The sequence below is a fragment of the Melospiza melodia genome, chromosome 1, assembly GCF_035770615.1.
Source record: "Melospiza melodia melodia isolate bMelMel2 chromosome 1, bMelMel2.pri, whole genome shotgun sequence".
Lineage (NCBI taxonomy): Eukaryota > Metazoa > Chordata > Aves > Passeriformes > Passerellidae > Melospiza > Melospiza melodia.
Window position 1 is genome coordinate 38,157,724 of NC_086194.1, and position 18,136 is coordinate 38,175,859.

General features: G+C 35.5%; 1 protein-coding gene across 4 annotated transcripts in view; it reads right to left on the reverse strand.

Moving 5' to 3' along the window:
* ZNF385D (zinc finger protein 385D) overlaps positions 1-18,136 on the reverse strand; it is a 415,474-nt gene that overhangs the window by 85,893 nt on the left and 311,445 nt on the right. For all 4 annotated transcript variants that reach the window (XM_063154367.1, XM_063154350.1, XM_063154342.1 and 1 more), the window contains one exon: positions 12,961-13,071. In XM_063154367.1, the coding sequence (XP_063010437.1) occupies positions 12,961-13,071 (111 nt within the window). The remainder of the gene's footprint in view (positions 1-12,960; positions 13,072-18,136) is intronic.

The window sequence follows — 18,136 nt, forward strand, 5'->3', positions numbered from 1 at the left end:
TAAGGCCTGTCACCAATCAGGACATGGAGCTCAGACTCTAGAAGAACAGGCAAAATACTTCTGGACAATTTTTACATATACATGACGTGCATTTTCTTAGCTCTCCTGTGAAGGACGTTTCATTCTTACAGCCTTTTCACACACTGAAGAGATACAGATTGGGCATGTTAAATCACTTTGGAATAAAAAATTCCTTGCCCCTGAGAATTACACAAAAGAAAATACTGTTAAATGCATAAAAAAAAAATCTTCATTTTCCCAGTGTCCTAAATATTAATTATTTCCATATACTGCATGTTTTCTGACATCTTCAGATATTCTTACTCATTTATTGCTTCTTCTCAGAATGTGTTTACATTAGAAATCTATTTTATTACAACCGTTTATCCTTATGTATGGCTCTGGTATGAAAAACATGCTAGAGAATAAATTGAAGGATGACAGGTGACTTGTGATGGGCTATTTGTCTAGAACTGTATTACTGAAAACCCATTAAAAATATCTATAACAAAAAAAAATTCTGTCCTTTCTTTATAACAAGTGACGAGAGTCTTTGAAAAGGTAACACAGATTGATGAATCTGTAAAATAAAAATATGCCATATGCTCAGATTAATTACTAAACCATAAAAACAAACAGATTGTAATTTTGGAAGAACAACTTCTATGCAACAGATGAAATTCTGTATTTGGCAAACAAAGTATTCAAGCAGACAGAATATAAGGACCGAGGCTCAGTGATTATTTGATTTGCAATTTAGTGCTTTTATCATCAATTTAAAAAGAAACAAAACATCTGAGCAAATATCCCATAGTTTTAAAGCTACTGCATATACCAGTGGCTTATTGAATGATGAGATTTAGACATGTTTTGTATTGGTGTTAGACTGAGGTGAGAGATAATAATGCTGAAGTGTCTGCAGCTAATGAAAACATAACACCTTCTATTGGGTGGCATGGCTCACAGCAAAAAAAGCAATATATCACTGTCCTGAAAATGACCAGCAGGAATAGGAAAATGAGCTACTGCTAATTAAGCTTTTTATGTAAAAACACGATGGATAATCAAATCCTTATCACCCCACCCTGTCACATTCTTTCTTCTTCATTTACACTTCAGCCTGTAATCCCTGAAGTATCAGCTTCATAGTTGTCTTATATGTTGTTTTTTTGACATGTGATAGGATTTACTTGTGACAATGATTATTTAGAGAAGATATCTAAAATAAAAAGTGACCATAGATGAAAAAAAGAATGGTACAATTAAACTACATCTGGTCATTCTGATAGCTAATTAAAAGTCATATTTAATTACTAGCAAAACATAAGGCACTTCCTCAAGCTGAAATTTCATCTTTCTTGTGACATCTGAAAACCACCTTTATTACAAGGAAAAAAAAATTATTCAATAATGACCCAAATATAAGAAGAATTAATTAAATAAAGGAATTATGCCTTTGGATTTTAATTATGTAATTGCTATTAAATTGCTATACAGCCTTCAGATAATTTGAATACTGATATTACCCTAACAAGATATCTAATTAAAAGCCAACAAAATTGCTTTTTCAAAAATTCTGGGCTAGCATATAAGAATTCTAAATTTCTACTAATGGAGCAGCACATAACAATTCTATTTTTAATTTACATGGTTAAAATTATTGCAATATTTGTACAATAAAGTGAAAAAGAACATAAGATATTCGAAATAGAAAAGCATTCTTTTATCATGCAGGGAAAGATCAACTGAACTTATTATTTTTGTCAAAGAAATAAAAAAATCAAAGCAAGCACTGACAATTTCAATACTCTAAATGTAAATTAAAATACTTCAGACAAAAGGCTTGAAGGCAAGTGATTCTCCCACCAAGGGATGATTTTCACTTGTCTCCAGGTGTAACATTATGTGCACTGATGGGCTGATCAACAGAACAGAACTTCTCCCCAGCTGTAATCAGGAGTGATTGATGGTTGGGACAAAAAAGTTGATTATCATGACAAGTCCGCTGATGCAGAGAAAATAGGCTATGCTGGGGAAAGGATAAAACCTGTTCAGAGACTACCTTATAAAATCTCCTTTCTAAGGGATAAAAAGAAACATTTAAACCCATCTAAAAATTGCTAACATAAATTAATTCAGTACATTTGCTATGCATTTGTATCTAAAGTTATCCCACCACAACACAATGAGACCTATCTAAATACAAAACAGAACTAAATCTATTTTTAAAATCATACTTTGAGGTCACCTCATCAAAAAATTATATATATATGAAAGTACCTGTATGGTCTACCAGTAGAACATTACCTCAGTTTAAATACATGATTTGAATTCATAATTTAGATTATAAAGTCTGTGGGGGAGTTAGGTGTAAGTGCCATATTGAATTCTTTGCTGAAAAGAAGTCAGCCCCTTTTAACCATTTAAAACCTTTAAAGACTGCAGTTTCAATTGAGCTAAAAAAAAATAAAAATAAAATGCACAGGTGTGGGCAATATGCCCTCAAAAGTATAGTTGAAATGTGTGTTTTTTCTTCCAATATAAAGCTTTTAAAAGGAGGTATTGGGTTGCCATTCCATTCCTTCAGAGGATAAGGTTTCCAGCTGTTAGCTGTGATGTAAGTAAGTACACAGAATAGCAAAATCTCCAGAGACTGCAAAAGACATGAGAGGAGTGAAAAAAGAACTTGGGAGCTGAAAAAGCCAGGCCTGGAGGTTCTGAAGTGGAAGTTGTTTACATCGGGGCAGTTGTGTTTAATAGCAACTCTTTCAAAAGGAAACATTATATTTGCTCCAAGAAGAGGCTGCACCGACACAGTGGAGAATATATTACAGGTACCTAAGGGAGCGCAAATTTACAGACCAAAAAGAGAAAAAAAAAAAAAAAAAAAAAAAAAAAGGTGTCCAGAGTCTGTGTAACATTACTTGGAAAGATTTTATAGGTGCTGAAAGAGAATATCATCAACCAAAGCCAAGTATAAGCACTACTAAAACACTACTTTACTCTTAATGCATTTTTAGAAGAAGTTTTTGGGGGTGGGGGGATGGGGTGGGAAATTGATGAAAAATACAATTTGCTGCACATTTTCTTCACTTTTTCTGTATCCCAGACTGGGATATACTCTTGTCTGTTTGTCTCTGGGGGTATTTTTATGTCCGTATTTGTGCCTGAGAAAGTGAACCAAGAGTCACTGCTTGCTAACTGGAAGAGACAATGTTTTGCCACTTTTACAGTGAAGTATGTTATCTGCACCTACTATTAATAACCCAGAATCTCAGACTCCCTGCTATATGAATTCTTATTTTTAAAAATAAATGTGAAAGTAAGAACTTAAAACAGACTAAAAAAAAAAAAAAAGATAGATGAAGATCGCACAACAAAGAATTTAAAATTTTTCTTTCATTTGAAGTGAGGACTTGCTTATGGAAAGTGGTTTCAGTAAAAACTCCCCAGCACAATTATTCTTAAATTTCAATTTCTTGTTAGAGTTGACTGACTTTTCATGTTAACAGAAGAGGTTGACAGAAAAAAACTGCCTCAAACACATCTAAGTGTAGGGCAAAAAGTGAAGAGATTTCTCTCTTTGTAGCTTAAACAGGCAGATTTTTCCATGAATGTCACAATACAGAACCAGAAGAGAGACTTCCTTCCCCCTCTTTTATACTACCTTTTCCCCTGTGTATACTAATTCCCTCATGTATACAATGGTGTTTTTCAATGTACAGTTTTCAATGTACCATACTAAACACTGTCTTCTTTCCCAATTCCAGCCAAAAACTTTAAAGCAGCTCTGGTTAGCCTCTACCTGCCCAACCATAGCATTTTAATTTCATTCATATATTCCTCCATCCTCCTCCAGGCAAAAAGTCTTTCTGACTCTGTTGTAACTCAAAGAACATAGTTACAGGACCAAATCCATTGAAACAACTGGAAACACATTTGTAATTTGCCTGGAAGACATCTCAGTGAGTAACAGATAATCCACTCAAAGCAGATTTTGGAAGATCTAGGACCTAGGAGACCATTTAGGCCTGCATGCTGCCTCCCAGTACAATGTTTTCTGATACTTTCTTACATATTAATTTAATCATTGCTGAGAGAAAGGAAATTTCTGACAGTAACACACACAGATGTGGAGGGAGGTTGCTTTTATTTCAGACTTTCTGTCTTATTAACTGCTATCACCTCTGCCTTTTCTTCAGCTCTTAGCAATTCTGAGATCCACGCCCACCTAAAGTTAAAAGTTGGCCCCAAAAGGGCAAATACTGCAACTGTTCTCTTCAGTGCCATAAGCAAAAACCTTTTCAACTAATTTGTCTTCATATTCCACAGTCAGAATACCAGCCATTAATCTTTTGCAATTTATAAACAGCACTATCAGAGAGAGCAATTGCCTATTCACATATCATTTCTGGCAAACTCTAGTAATTTAAAAGAGATGTCAAACCTTCTGCACAATTGACTTGTTTTATCAAAATAAGTGAGAGCTTTGAAAATGAAATAACCTAATAGGATGAACAGAGGTAGGAAGCAAGAGCTGCCAAATGAAAATAAAAAAAAGTTTGAGTTTGACATGAACTAAATCCTACACAGCAACACCTGATGATCAGCTGAATGTTTTAATCTCTTTCTATAGTGACTCTGATATTCAGCTGACATAGACATTTCTCCTCAACCCTTCTTCTTCAGGGACCAGGTAGCTGAAAGCATTAGACTTTACTTTCTTCTGGATATATAGAATAGTTTAGATTAGAAAAGACATTTGAGATTGTCAAGTCCAACTGTTACAACAGCATTGCCAAGTCCCTAAGTACAACTTCTACCCATTTTTACCTTAAAGGATGGTGACCCAGCTGCTTCCCTTGGGAGCCTGTTCCAGAGCTTCATTAATCCACTCCCCCTTCTACTACTGCTGCTGAAAGTGGCTAGAGAGTGAATTTTGAAAGTGTAATTCTTGTAACACGAATGCAGTGGACACCAAGGCACTCCATGTGTCCCCACCAGCAACCGCCTAAGAAAACACCTGACATTAAGAATGTTCTTTCTTAAAGTTCAGTCACTTAAAACCTTCTTCTATACTACTGCCTTCTTGACCTGAGGCAATGTCCCTGTGGGCCTGACAGCCCCAGGCTGCTCCATGTTCTAGGACAGTACAGATTTTCTAGACAAAATCGGTTACTTTCATTAAAGGAGAGGAGATAAGGACAAGGATTATCAAGAGTTTGTGTAGTGAGTTTGTCTAGCAAACTCCACAGCTTGCAGACCATACAGAGACCACTCACAGCAATTACTGAGGGTAGTGCAGAGTATTTAGATTGCTGCCAGTGCTTAAAAGACAAAGAAATAGTCACAACCTTATATGAGTCACAGGACTCAGTTCAACACCAAAAGTACTCCAAAAGTACCCTGGAGTTCAAACATCAAAAGTACTTCAAAGGCAAACAAGGTACTCTGTCAGACATGAATAATTTCTGCTTCTATGTTGTACAGATATATAAAATTACAGTATAGAAACTGAAAATTATGGGAAAGGTACTTTATACAACAAAAGGAAATTATTTATACTTTCTACTTAAGCATTATAGAAAGATTTAAGAAACTGGAGGTTATGTGAGAATTTATTGCTACTCTTAAATTCAGATTATTCTGGCTTTCATAATCTAGAAATTAAGTTACTTATTCCATACATGAAAAAGGTTATATATAAGAAAATAAGGATAATTTTGTTTCAAAATGAATACTGAAAAAAAGGAAAATAAAAATAATAAAAATTTTGAATGCTCTAGTATGGGAAAGACCAGAGTTTCACAGGATCTGACTGCAATTCATATTACTATCTTTAAAACTGTAGTCTAGGAAAGAGGATGTAATTCTTCTAAAATAGGCAGGCTAAGCCAATAAAAACAGACTCCACTGAACATCATACTAGGCAGAGGCTATACCAGATTGCTTGCAAAATTCTTCATGTAAGCAATTGAAAAGCAGAAAATTCAGTGCTATTTGATTAGACTATTAGAATGCCAAAAAATCAAGTAATTAAATACTTTGTTAGCAATTCTTTATGGTTTCTATATAGTATTGATGCAAATGCCAGATATCCCATAGAAATCTCCAGCCTAATCATTTTCTGCCATTACTTGCTACTTTTTACATTGACTACCACAGACCAATACCTCTGGAAAAATATCCACTTTGAGTGTATTTCCATTCTGACTCATATTCTGACCTCAAATAAATATCATGTGTAAATCTGTAACTGGAATCAGTATTTGTTCTCCCTTACTTTAACTTCATAATACAGGAAAGATGGTGCATTATTAGAAAGAAATAGCATATATAGAGAGACAGTTACAGAAATATATAAACTTCATACATATATATATGTATATGAATAAGTTTCATCTGGATGGAGTTTTGTGTTTGTTCAGGTACAACTGCTGCAATCAATACAATACCTTCATATAGTAATACTGATTTTAAGAGGATCCTGAGCATCTGTAAATATTAACACAAAAGAATCTTCCTTAAAGAACCAGGCTGATGAATTCATATAACACAGACACATTGGTTTTGGAAAGAAAAAAAATTAAAATGCTCCAAGATAATCAATCAATCAATCAATGTGCTTGATGGCTAATAACGCCTGCCAAAAGTGACTTTGTTTAAAAAAGCTGAGCACTACAATTCATGCAGAAATTATTTGGTTTATACCAAACCAGGATTGTAAATCTCTAGCTTAATTGTAAATCTGAATCTAACCCACAATTGTTGTACATTTGCATGTACAACCAAACATGCAAGAATGAGACCCTGTGGTTATAGCCACAAACAGAACAGTGATTAAAGCAAATAGCACTGATTGCTTCAAATACCATTTAAGCAAATTGACCAACAACAGATTTCAGATCGGAAGGGTGAAATGCTAAATAACTTCTAGTATTTAACTGTACCAGGCTTTCCTGGTTCTTAATGGACCAATATGTTAAAGTTCCCCTCTCTTTGTAAAACAGAGACCACAGGCCAAATGTGACTGTCATTGGGTATGGATGAAGAAATCCCTATTATATCTTCCAAACTACTGAGAGAGATCTGTAAATTAGTCAAGCAAGATGTCATATAATCTCTCAGGAGTGGGATTACATTCACCATCTCTTGTCCAGCCTCAGAAACAGGTGCCTAATTTGTGAATACTCTCTGCCAACAGGCACCCCTCAACTGTCTGTACATTTCCTTACAAAACTTCACTACCATTACAGTTAAAATTGTTTCACAAAGCAGTCCAACAAAAAATCTCTTAAATCAAATTAATCTGAAGAATTAGTCAAATTTATTTGTCTATCAAAACCAAGGAAAACAAAGATCAATTAGTCACTAAACTCTTTTAACTCCCTTTGCCAATTATATTTCCCTGGCCTTTTTTGCTATACATCTATGCAGTTCTTTTTACTCTCCCTAGCTGAGTGAATTTTTTTCATGTCTTGTCATATTAGTGGATGTGTTCTAAATCCTCCAACTAATTATGCTTTCATTGGAGTGTGATGACCACTGTTATAAATAATTCTTCACCTGAGGCATTGCCAATTTCGACTCATAGAATCGTAAAATAGTTTGAGTTGAAAGTGACCTTTTAAAGGTCATCTAGTTTAGCACCTCTGCAAGAAGCAGGGATATCTTGAACTAGATCAGGCTGCACAGAGGTCAGTTCAACCTGACCTTGGATATTTCCAGGGATGGGGCATTCACTTCTTTGGAAAACCCATTCCAGTGTTCTGGAATAACCCCCATTTTAATAAACTTATTTCTTATGTCTGATCCAATTGACCCTCCTTCAGTTTTAACCCATTACCTCTTGTCCAAAAGTTTGTTCCCATCTTTCCTCTAATTTCTGAAAGGCCACAGCATTTCCTTCTCCAGGCTGAACAACTCCAGCTCTCTCAGCTTTTCCTCACGGGAGAAGTGTTCAGGCCCACTAAACACCTTGGTGTCCCTTCTCTGGACATGCTCTCACAGGTCATTGTCTTTCCTGTGCTGAGGATCCCAGAGCTGATGCAGTGGTCAAGGTGAGGTCTCACAAGAGTGGAGCAGAGGAGAATCCCCAACCCTGGCCTGCTGCCCACACCGCTTTGGATGCAGACCAAGACCTGTTTGGCTTTCTGGGCTGCAGGTGCATATTGTTGTGTGATATCCTCCCATGTGTAGCCTCCCATCTACCAGACCCTACCAGTCCTTCTTGTAGGGCTGCTCTTGAATATTTGCCGTGGAATACTTACTTATTGATAAATCTCATATTTGGGGGGAAAAATTATCATAGGATTAGTTGGGTGAGTTTTTCTTTTTTTTTTTCTGCATTAGCCATCATATTTGGATTATGATTCATAATCCCATTAAACCTGACATTTACTCATTTTAGTACTTGTGCACTTACTTTTTCCAGTCTAAGCACAATAGCTCATGCTTTTATTTACTGCACTTGTCAGAATTCCAGACTGTTTTTTCCAACTGGAGATAATTTTGGACTGAGATCTGGGACTTACCACCATCCATCAAGAGCCTGCCACCCTTCATCTAGATGTCATCCACAAAACTGGCATGTGTACACTGTCCTGTCAGGCACGTTGCTAACGAAAAATTAGAGTAGCAGTAAGCATGGAAGAGACTCTTTCAGATCCTGACTTGTTGTGACCTTTTGTTTTGACAGGAAACCATCAGGAGCTACTCTCACTGCAGCTCTTCATTCTGTTGTGCAACCAACATTTAATAATTTCACCTGGACTGTATTCCTCTACTTACTTTACAGGACTGTCACACAGGAGTGTATAAACCCTTGCTACAGCCAAAATATGTCGCATCTATTTATTCCCTATTATCCATTCGGCCAATTACCCTGTCAAAGGAAAAAAATTAGATTCATTTGACATGATTTGTTCTTGACAAATTCATGTTGACTGTTTATTATCACCTTATTATGCCCTAGGCCCTTACAAGTTGATACATTAATCTTTTGTTCTAGATATCAAACATAGCCTAAATAGGACATTAGTCCTCTGGTCCTGCTTCTTTCCCACCAAAAGTTAGAACCATGATAAAATACTGCAGAGTTATATTGCATCCTTAGCCTCAAAAAAAATCTTTCACTGATTTTTTTAATGGAAGTTGGTTTACCTTTTAATGTTTTATCTTTTGATTCCAGATAAATTCATACAGTGGAACACTATATTAATTTGGTGATACCTTTGTTTCATAGAGATGGAGAAAAATAAGGTAAAAAACAACAAATAAGGACTGATGAGCATCCCTGATTTGCAGGGAAGTATTACTACTGTTGCTATTAAAGTCAAACAATAATTTCTGGCTCATATAATTGGAAATATTTTTAAAGTGTATCATAATGGAATTCAAGTCCTGTGAACAGGTCAGAATGCTGCCCAACCTTTCTACAAAGGCAAACTGGGTCATTACTCAGCCATCTTGTTAAATGAGAGGGAAGAAAAAGGTAATCCCTTTGCAAAAAATTGACCTTGTTGTCAGATACTGATAACTATATAGCTTCATCAAATAATCCCATGGGCAAAAGAAGATCACATAGTCAAGGCAGAAAAATTCAGTAAGTGATTTTTTTTTTCTTTTATTTTCCAGGCCATAAGCAGAAAATTACTCCTACAGCTACCTATAGGCATCTGAAATATCCTACTGAAGTTGTCTGGACCACATTTTACAGATACTTTTAGATCTTAAAGATTTAATGTTTGCTACAAGCAAGCATTTGCTGGTGCAATAGCTCTCAGCAGCTGCCAACATGCAAGGGCAACACCGGGCCCTTGCAGCTAAGCATATATTTACACGTTTCACCCTAGTTTGAATGCGCAGTGTGAGTGGAAATGATATGTCTAGATTTCTCTGGAAAAAAAAATGGACTCCACAAAACCTACCTTTGCTGTTCTCATGTTTTTGCTCAGCATGGAGAGGCTTTGGTTATTTGCACATTCCTCCCTTTCCTTGTATGAGATTTATTTAAAAAAAAACATATGAATACACAGCTGTCATGAAGATTTATAGATAACTCCTTCACAAAGAAGCTAAATTATTTTAGACTATTGTACCGCCTTTTCTCATCTTTTTTAAATGTGATTTTTATACCATGTAACCAGAAAAAAACCTCTGCTGCTCTATCTAAAGGGAGAAAATTGTGTATTCTATGCAAAAAAGAAAAGTCCCACAGACCAGTTTTATTGTAAACATTTTCATAATATTGTTGTGTAGCAGGCAAATGGAATTTCTATTCATTAGTCTCTGATAAAACCTATCTCCCCCATCTAAAAATAGAGACATATTGGTAGAATAGACACAAAGCCTAGATTCCTAGACAGAAAAGTTATTTACTGCTGTTATGGATTTAAATTGTGTTCAACAAAATATGATGAAAATGAAAGGTAGGAATATTGAGTAAATGAAAACTTTTTCATGATAATAGGAGAAAGAATTACAATGTGTGTGCTTGCCATTCATAGTAGAGTTATCAAAAAATGATAGCTAACAGCTCTTTTTCTTCAAAGCATTTTTTCCTTTGAATCCAAATATTAAATCTTTAGTTTACCACATTTTTTGCTTCAAACACAGGTGGAAATTTCAAAATTAGCTAAGCAATGGAGGAAATAGCTCTGCCTATTCCCCTCATTTTGCAGAAAAACATTCCTAAACTGCAGTGGACCTCTGCATACAAATTATTTCTTGAACATCTCAGCAGAGCACTTTGTGATTTTCAGCAGTAATAACTATAAGCACTGGAATGAGGAGACACCATCATAAAAATATCCACAAATTGCCTCTGTGTGGTAGTGAGAAGAGGGAGAGATATCATTCCATGTTAATCAATGAGCAGATTTTGGATCGTAATCTCTCAATCATTCAACACTGTGGTAGCTTTAAAACTTAGGCAAATATTAAAAGTGGAAAATGAAACATACTCATCAAGAAGGTCTCCCCATTCTGTAGAGATAATATTGATCTATTAGAGAGAGGGGAGCATTAAAAAAATCTTCTGAACAGTGTTGGCTATTTGAGTTCAAGCCTCAAACACCTGAAGGTGTGAAGGGACAGATAGATATCAGCTAGTCTTCCAAGAGTTTTCTGTGAACAGCTTAAATTAACACATGCCTTCTGAAACCAGTTTTTTGGACACTATAGATGGCTGTGAAAATGGCCTCTGGTTCCTCCCTCTCTGTTCTTCAGAAACCTTTCTAAAAGCAGCAGAAAAGGAGCAGTATGGGAGCAGAGTAGTCCTCTGAGTAAAAAGTATCAGTGTCCACTGATGCTTTGCTTCTCTCTGTGTAGGAGGACTTTTACTTCAAACATTTTATTCTGGAAAATGCCTAGATCTTCTCAGCTGAAAAATTTTCCACTCCACATATCAATCCAATTAGTGTAACTGCTAATGGACTGAGTAACTTTATCAATATGTTCATCTTATCTTTTGTCTAGACCTTTTTGAAGACAAACAAATGGTATATCCTCTTTGAAAGGAGGTGTTTCACTCTGATGTGTAACACAAGTATTTGATCGCTCTTTCAGCTATATACTGTGTCTGGTTTAGTGTGACATGCTTTTACCTGAGACAAAGCTGAAAAAGCTGAGAATTTTGAGTGATAAATTGGGCTGCTTGGTTGGTAAGATCCATTGTGGCTCAGAAGTCACCATCATCCCATCCTCATTAATGACTCAGTATCCCCAGTTCTAATTTTGGCAGCTGGTTTCTAAATGGAAGAGCCTAATTTGACTCTTCTATTTTTATCTGTGATGGACATGACAGTTCCAGAGAGTGTATTGCCCTTCCTTGCACCACTCTTTGAGAATTATATCAGTGTTATAAGAGAAGGCGTCCATTCAGTAAATGAGCTAAATAACCTGGAGTCATCAGTAAAATTAAATATGTGATGCTGTCTGGTCCAGAAATTGTGACTGAGTTATTTTTGAAATTATTTCTGAGGGATAAAAAGCTGAGAGCAATGAAAAGAAATCCAGTATTTTCACTCCCAGATGGGAAATCCCTACAATTAGGCTTCAATGTTCAGTTTTTGACAAGCTCACGGTTTTGATAAATAATCAATTAACTAAAAATAGTACAAACTGTATATAAATAGCTGCCTTGTAAGAGGCAGGAGTACAAGAAGTATTTCACTTCTTCCTATGACTAGAATTAGAAAGGAACCTTGTGGACACTTTTGGGTTTGACCTCACTCTAAGTCAAAACATTTTTACACTGGCAGAAGTAACTTCTATATTTAAATAACATAGTGAACTAAAGACAGGGGAAGATTAGTTCCCACTATCAATGCCCATGTGAAGAAACTTCCTGAAGAGCCTAGAATAGCAGAAAAAAAAAATCACTTTACTATGTCAGGTTTGGTCTGCATACACAGTGATCCTGAGAAGGAAATAGAAGGGCTAAAACCTAAGAGGCTTTCCTGTGACACAACAGGTATTAGTTGGCAAGGAGCACCACAGCACAGCTCCCTTGGATAATTGTGGGAGACAGGTTTCCTTCCTTGGTGTATTAGAGAGCATCTCCAGTTCAGCTTGTTCTGCTTTGTTGCTGGAGAAGTGACAGGATGCAGGGTAGGAGCCAACTGAAGGGACACATAAGCAGGACTGGTAGAAGAATTAGGATCCAGCAAATATACCAGCGTTATTAGCAGTAATGGATCAGTAAATTTTTCCTATTTACGCTCAGTGCAGCACAACTGAAGTTGATGAGCTTACAGGGATATATTGGCAGGGAAAATCTGGCTGGGTGTATAAACACTACCAAGCCATTGTGTTTATTTGAAACACCCTACAGCCTTTTCATCTGCTGAGAGACAAACCGAAATCATAACGTTTCATTTAGGCTCAATTTCTGAAAATTATGGCACATCCTAGTAGATAAGTACATATTTCTCATCTGATACAAAATGATCAACTTACATCAGAATTGAATCTCAGCTGGCAAATGTTGCATGATATGATTTGCTTTCTTCGATGAGGAAGAGGAACTCCAAATGTATGATTTATTACAGCTTTTTGAATTGGGTCCATCTGTGAAGAGAGAAGAAGAAAAATAAAAAGCTTTTGCTGTTCCACTGTGTGCTATGTTATCTAAAATCTCAAAACAGATTCTGCATCATTCCATACCATGATCTAACAGAAAACTACTATTTTTCTTTAAACATGAGTATTTTTTTAATGTAGTTATAGAAAGAGGTTATGCAGAAGGAAAAGAAAATGTCATTGACTTTCTTGGAGTACGTATATTTAGCTCAATTTTATATTTCCCTTTACTGAGGAAAGGTATGAGCTGTAAATGCTGAAGAGGTTTTCCTACCCAAACATCAATTTGTGATTTTTATATCAGAGAAAAGCTAGCTCAATAAGCAAAACAAGAACATTTTAAATAAAATTACTAAGAAAAAGATTAATGAAAACGTGAAATAATATTATGTACATATAATTTCAGAATAGCACACAATACTTCAGTATTATCAAATAATAATAATATCCCATGAACCAATAAATAAATCTCTTCCTTGAAACAACATCTACACAATTTACAAAAGATAAAAATCCTCCAAATATTATTTTCAGTCATTTGGAGGAAACTATTTTGTATAGACTCTGCTTTAAGGATGAATTTGGACCTTTATGAAAAGGATTATTCTGAGTTAATTTCTACCAGAACACTGATCTGATAGTGTCTGCAAGTCAGGTTCCCTATTAAAAAAAATGAATGCCATTTTGGCAGAGAACTTCACAAAAACTACTTGAGGTATACTTTTTTACTTGGAGGATTGAAATCAACTTCCCCAAATTCATTGAACAAAATGCTTCTTATTTCTTTTTCACAAAAAACCATTTGACAGATACTTTAAAAATCTGGTAATAGCTCTGCAGCAACTTGGTTAAGCCACTGATATTTTTTTTTGTCTTTAAATTGTTAAAAAAATCACGTATTTTGAATAATTCTGATAATCAGTATTCACAGTGTACATAATGAAAAAGATTCCATCTTTCTCCCTGCCCATGTCTCCATGATTCACTATTTTCTAGTCTGTTGGCAAAGAGTTATTTGATAAATAAAGAATCAGAGCTTGTCCTTAGAGTAATCAATTATTCATGAAAGCTGTAATGGTAGACAGTCATGGCCTCTATTGCAGTGAATCCAGAGCAGATCACTGCAGAATTTTTGCATCACCTGACAGCTGTTCAGTGTCAAATATGAAATAGGTCTTTAAATTAATTCCTGTTGAAAAGAAAATAAGATTGGTAAAAAAAAAAATAATATTACACCGACACACACAAACCCCCCAAACAAACCAAGGAAGACAGCAGAGCTTTATAGAACAACAGACTGGTCTGGAAAAAATTCTCAGTTTGAGCATCTTCTTCAATTTGATATGAAACACCACATACATTTGTGTACTGACCAGTATAAAAGAACACCAATCCCACCTAGAAACGAGGGATGCCACTTAACATTAACCCCAAAATAACACTGATGACTGAGGGCATAGTATATCAAGCTCTGAAAGACAACAGCAAGTTGTGTAAGACTTTCTGCAGTGATCAAGCCATGCTCTAGCAGCACTCTTACTGAGTAACACGATCTAGAAAAAGCCCACAATCCAAAAATACTATTATGAACACCAAAAATCACACCACTACATAGGAAAGTAAATAAATTGTAACAGCTCTTCTTTTTTTGACTGCTCCACAGAGAGGTGAATTCTTACACCAGCAGAATCAATAGACCTGTATCTTGCTATTTTTAACACTGAAGCATGACATGGTCTTAACTGATGCTAATTCTGTGCTGTTCAAGCTTGGAAAAATTCTGTTCCTCTTGCCACTGCAGGTCTAAAGTAATTAGGGAAACCTGAAGTTCAGATACATGGATAAGTCAGCTCAGGGTAACAAGAAATTGTGCATTCTTTGATCCAGTGTAACTGTTTGGTTTCACATTAGCCACAGCTGTGAGATTCTTTAGAGAGCTTCTTTGTTCACTTCCTCAAGTTATGGCACTTGTCAGATAATGTGAGATAATGGCCTTCAGTGTTACCATGTTAATCTTTCCCACTATCTCACAAGTGCCCATTACCTCACAATAGCTTGAGAAAGCAAAGAAAGTTCTCTATGGGTTAAATAAAAGGTACTACCATGGTTCAGAAGATAAAAAAACTAACTTTTTTTTTTTTAACTGGACTTACCCATCTTCAGAGTAAGTATTCTAGCAACCTCTAGATGAGGTTGGATTTCTGAGGCAACTGATGCTTTCATATTGAGAATGATACAAAATATTTTTTAGAATTAAAAACATCATGAATGTGCAGAATAGTTGCTTTATGTTAAACTTAATTTTAATTTGGTCTCATGGAAAAATGTGTGGTTTCTTTCCTAATAAGACCACAGGTTTTTCTCTTGTTTATCTGCTGATGCAGAAACCCATCAGCACCTTTCCCTTTGAGTTTTTAAAGATGTAGAATTCTAGGTGTACAACTACATGGTATTACTGGGAATGTGATGCTTTGCATTTGTGGCTCTAAATGAAGAACTCTGGATAGTTTCCAAATTAATTAAGAAAAACTGTTTCAAAATAATAATCCGTTCTCTGTCAGTTCATAGACTCATATAATTGTTTGGGTTAGAAAGCACCTCATAGATCATCTATTTCCAACTCCCTGCCATGGGCAGGGACACATTCCACTAGTCCATGTTGCTCAAAGCCCCATCCAACCTTGCCTTGAACACTTCCAAGGATGGGAGAATTGTTCTTTGACACTGCAAAGCACAGTTTCAAGTTAGACTTAAAACTTAGCACCAGATTCTAATAAAGTTGGGACAGAATTCTTGAGGGATATTTAATATTATTAGTTTTCCCTGGAGATTTCATTTGGGAAACATCACGAATCCATAAATTCCAAATAAACATCCAAAAGCATCAGATAAGCCTCTACAAGTTTTATGCAGGAAATCTGAGAGGCAACAGGATACTTAGGTGCAGCATGATAAGGACTCAGATCTCACAGATACTGGAAGACAGAGAGAAGACCTGCTGAGAGTCAGAGGAATAGAGCTTGCTGATTGCAGAAAATTGAGAGCAAGAATTGCAGGGAAATATAGAGAGGGTAATAGTACCATATAGGCAAGATAACCAGCAAGTGATGAGATACTTTAAAGCATCACCATGCACTTTGAGACTTACTGAACATTACTAATTACACATATAAATTTCATTTCAACTTATGTAAGTGGTATGCACTTTCAAAATAAAGGTTATCATGATAAACTTTGATAAAATCTGCTTTTAACTCATTACTAGTTCTCTTTTACAATTCTGGATTTTATTTCTTAGACTAAACTAATTTAATTTACTGTCATTTAAAGTGAAGGACAGAGAAGTTTGCAATTCACATGAAAGATTATCATTCAGATGTCAAAGCTGTACAACACAAAGAGGGTTTGCTCTGAGAGCTGCAGTGTTTGACTTCTCCATCGCCTTTTGGCTTTCTACTCTCGAGCATCAGGTATTTTCTATATATCTCACTTTTCCATGTGAGATATGTCTAGGGATAGCACAGTGCTCTAGGTTTAATGCAAACAACAGGATGACTATTAGATTGAGAAATTTAGATAAATATATAAGTTAATTTGATTAATTTTTGGTTTCAATACATGCACATCAATAACATCCTCTGTGTTTTAATTATTCAAGCCAAAATTTGTGGGAAGATGATATGATTCACATTCTTTGATCAAATAATGTACTCCCCAAAATCTTCAGGAACTTACTATACTTTAGAAAAATCCAGGTTTAAACCAAGGGCATGATAGAAATTGTCTCCTTACTGCATACTCTTTGCTTTGACCCTATCACTATAATTTAGTTTTGCTTGTTTTAAATTCAGTCATGTCTGACCTATGATATTATCTGTATTCCTTGTTCTTGTGCTTACTATAGAGAATGAAATGCTCTTTATTTTGTGGACTGAAGATGAAAGGAGTGGCTGTTGCATGAACTTTTCTGGAGGAAGCACCTACCACAAAATCACCAAGAAGGTGACCCAGGAGATCCCTTGTTATCCTATCTGGGACACTTTTCCACAATCACCATAGCTGATATCCTTGAAGGCTGGCTGTAGCCAAGTCTTCATCTCATTAAATTTTCAGTAAATATCTACGTAATGCAGAACCTGAGATGATATATGATACATACAGAGAAATGTGATCCCTTGGAAAGTAAATCTTACATATTTTCCACAAATAAGTGTTTTCGCATGCACACACTAGATTTTGTGTGCGTGTGTGTGTGAAGAATTGTTTTATGCTGAAGCTGTAATTGAAACGCAGATTTCAACAAATTTCAGTGTCTTCCTGAATTTCAATAATTTTTAATATATATAATTTTTATTAGTTTCTTTTCTGTGACTTCTTATCCCAGAGGCATAAGAATATGCCTAAGTTAAAAACCATAGCAAAGCAAGAGCCAAAGGAAAGCATGAAAGCTTGATCCACAAAGGCTCAAATCATAAAGGGGATATAAACCAAAGGGACTTATTTTTTAATTTTGCATTAAAACCAAAAGCCATGATATGAGCATTTCAGATGCTTAAGGTTTGCAATAAATTGAAATTCACTAAAGTCTATAAATAAAACCATCCAGGTCAAAGGATAAGATGATGTGGATGCCTAGAGCTTATTCAGAGCATATGTTAGGCCTAAAGCAATCAAAAAAGTAAGAAAGTATTTTTACCTCAAGACCAAAGAAATTAGCTGGAAAAGATTGACTCAGACGAGATATGGTCTTACACTAAATGAGCAGAAAAACATGTCAGGTCATTGAAGCTCACAGGAAAAAATTGTTCTAGACCATTTGAGACGTAATCTAAAAATAAAAATTACCCACCAAATTACTGATTTCCATTACTTGAACAGCTAAGTGAATTTAGTGACACAGGTACCACCACCTCCCAGAATCTCTTAAAATCTAGATCCTAACATATTTGATATTAATATTGTGCTTATTTGGCCTCATTTTGTACTTACTAATTTATGTGGTTGTAGAAGTCCAGACTGATGGCAAGAAACATAGTCATAAATATATAATTAT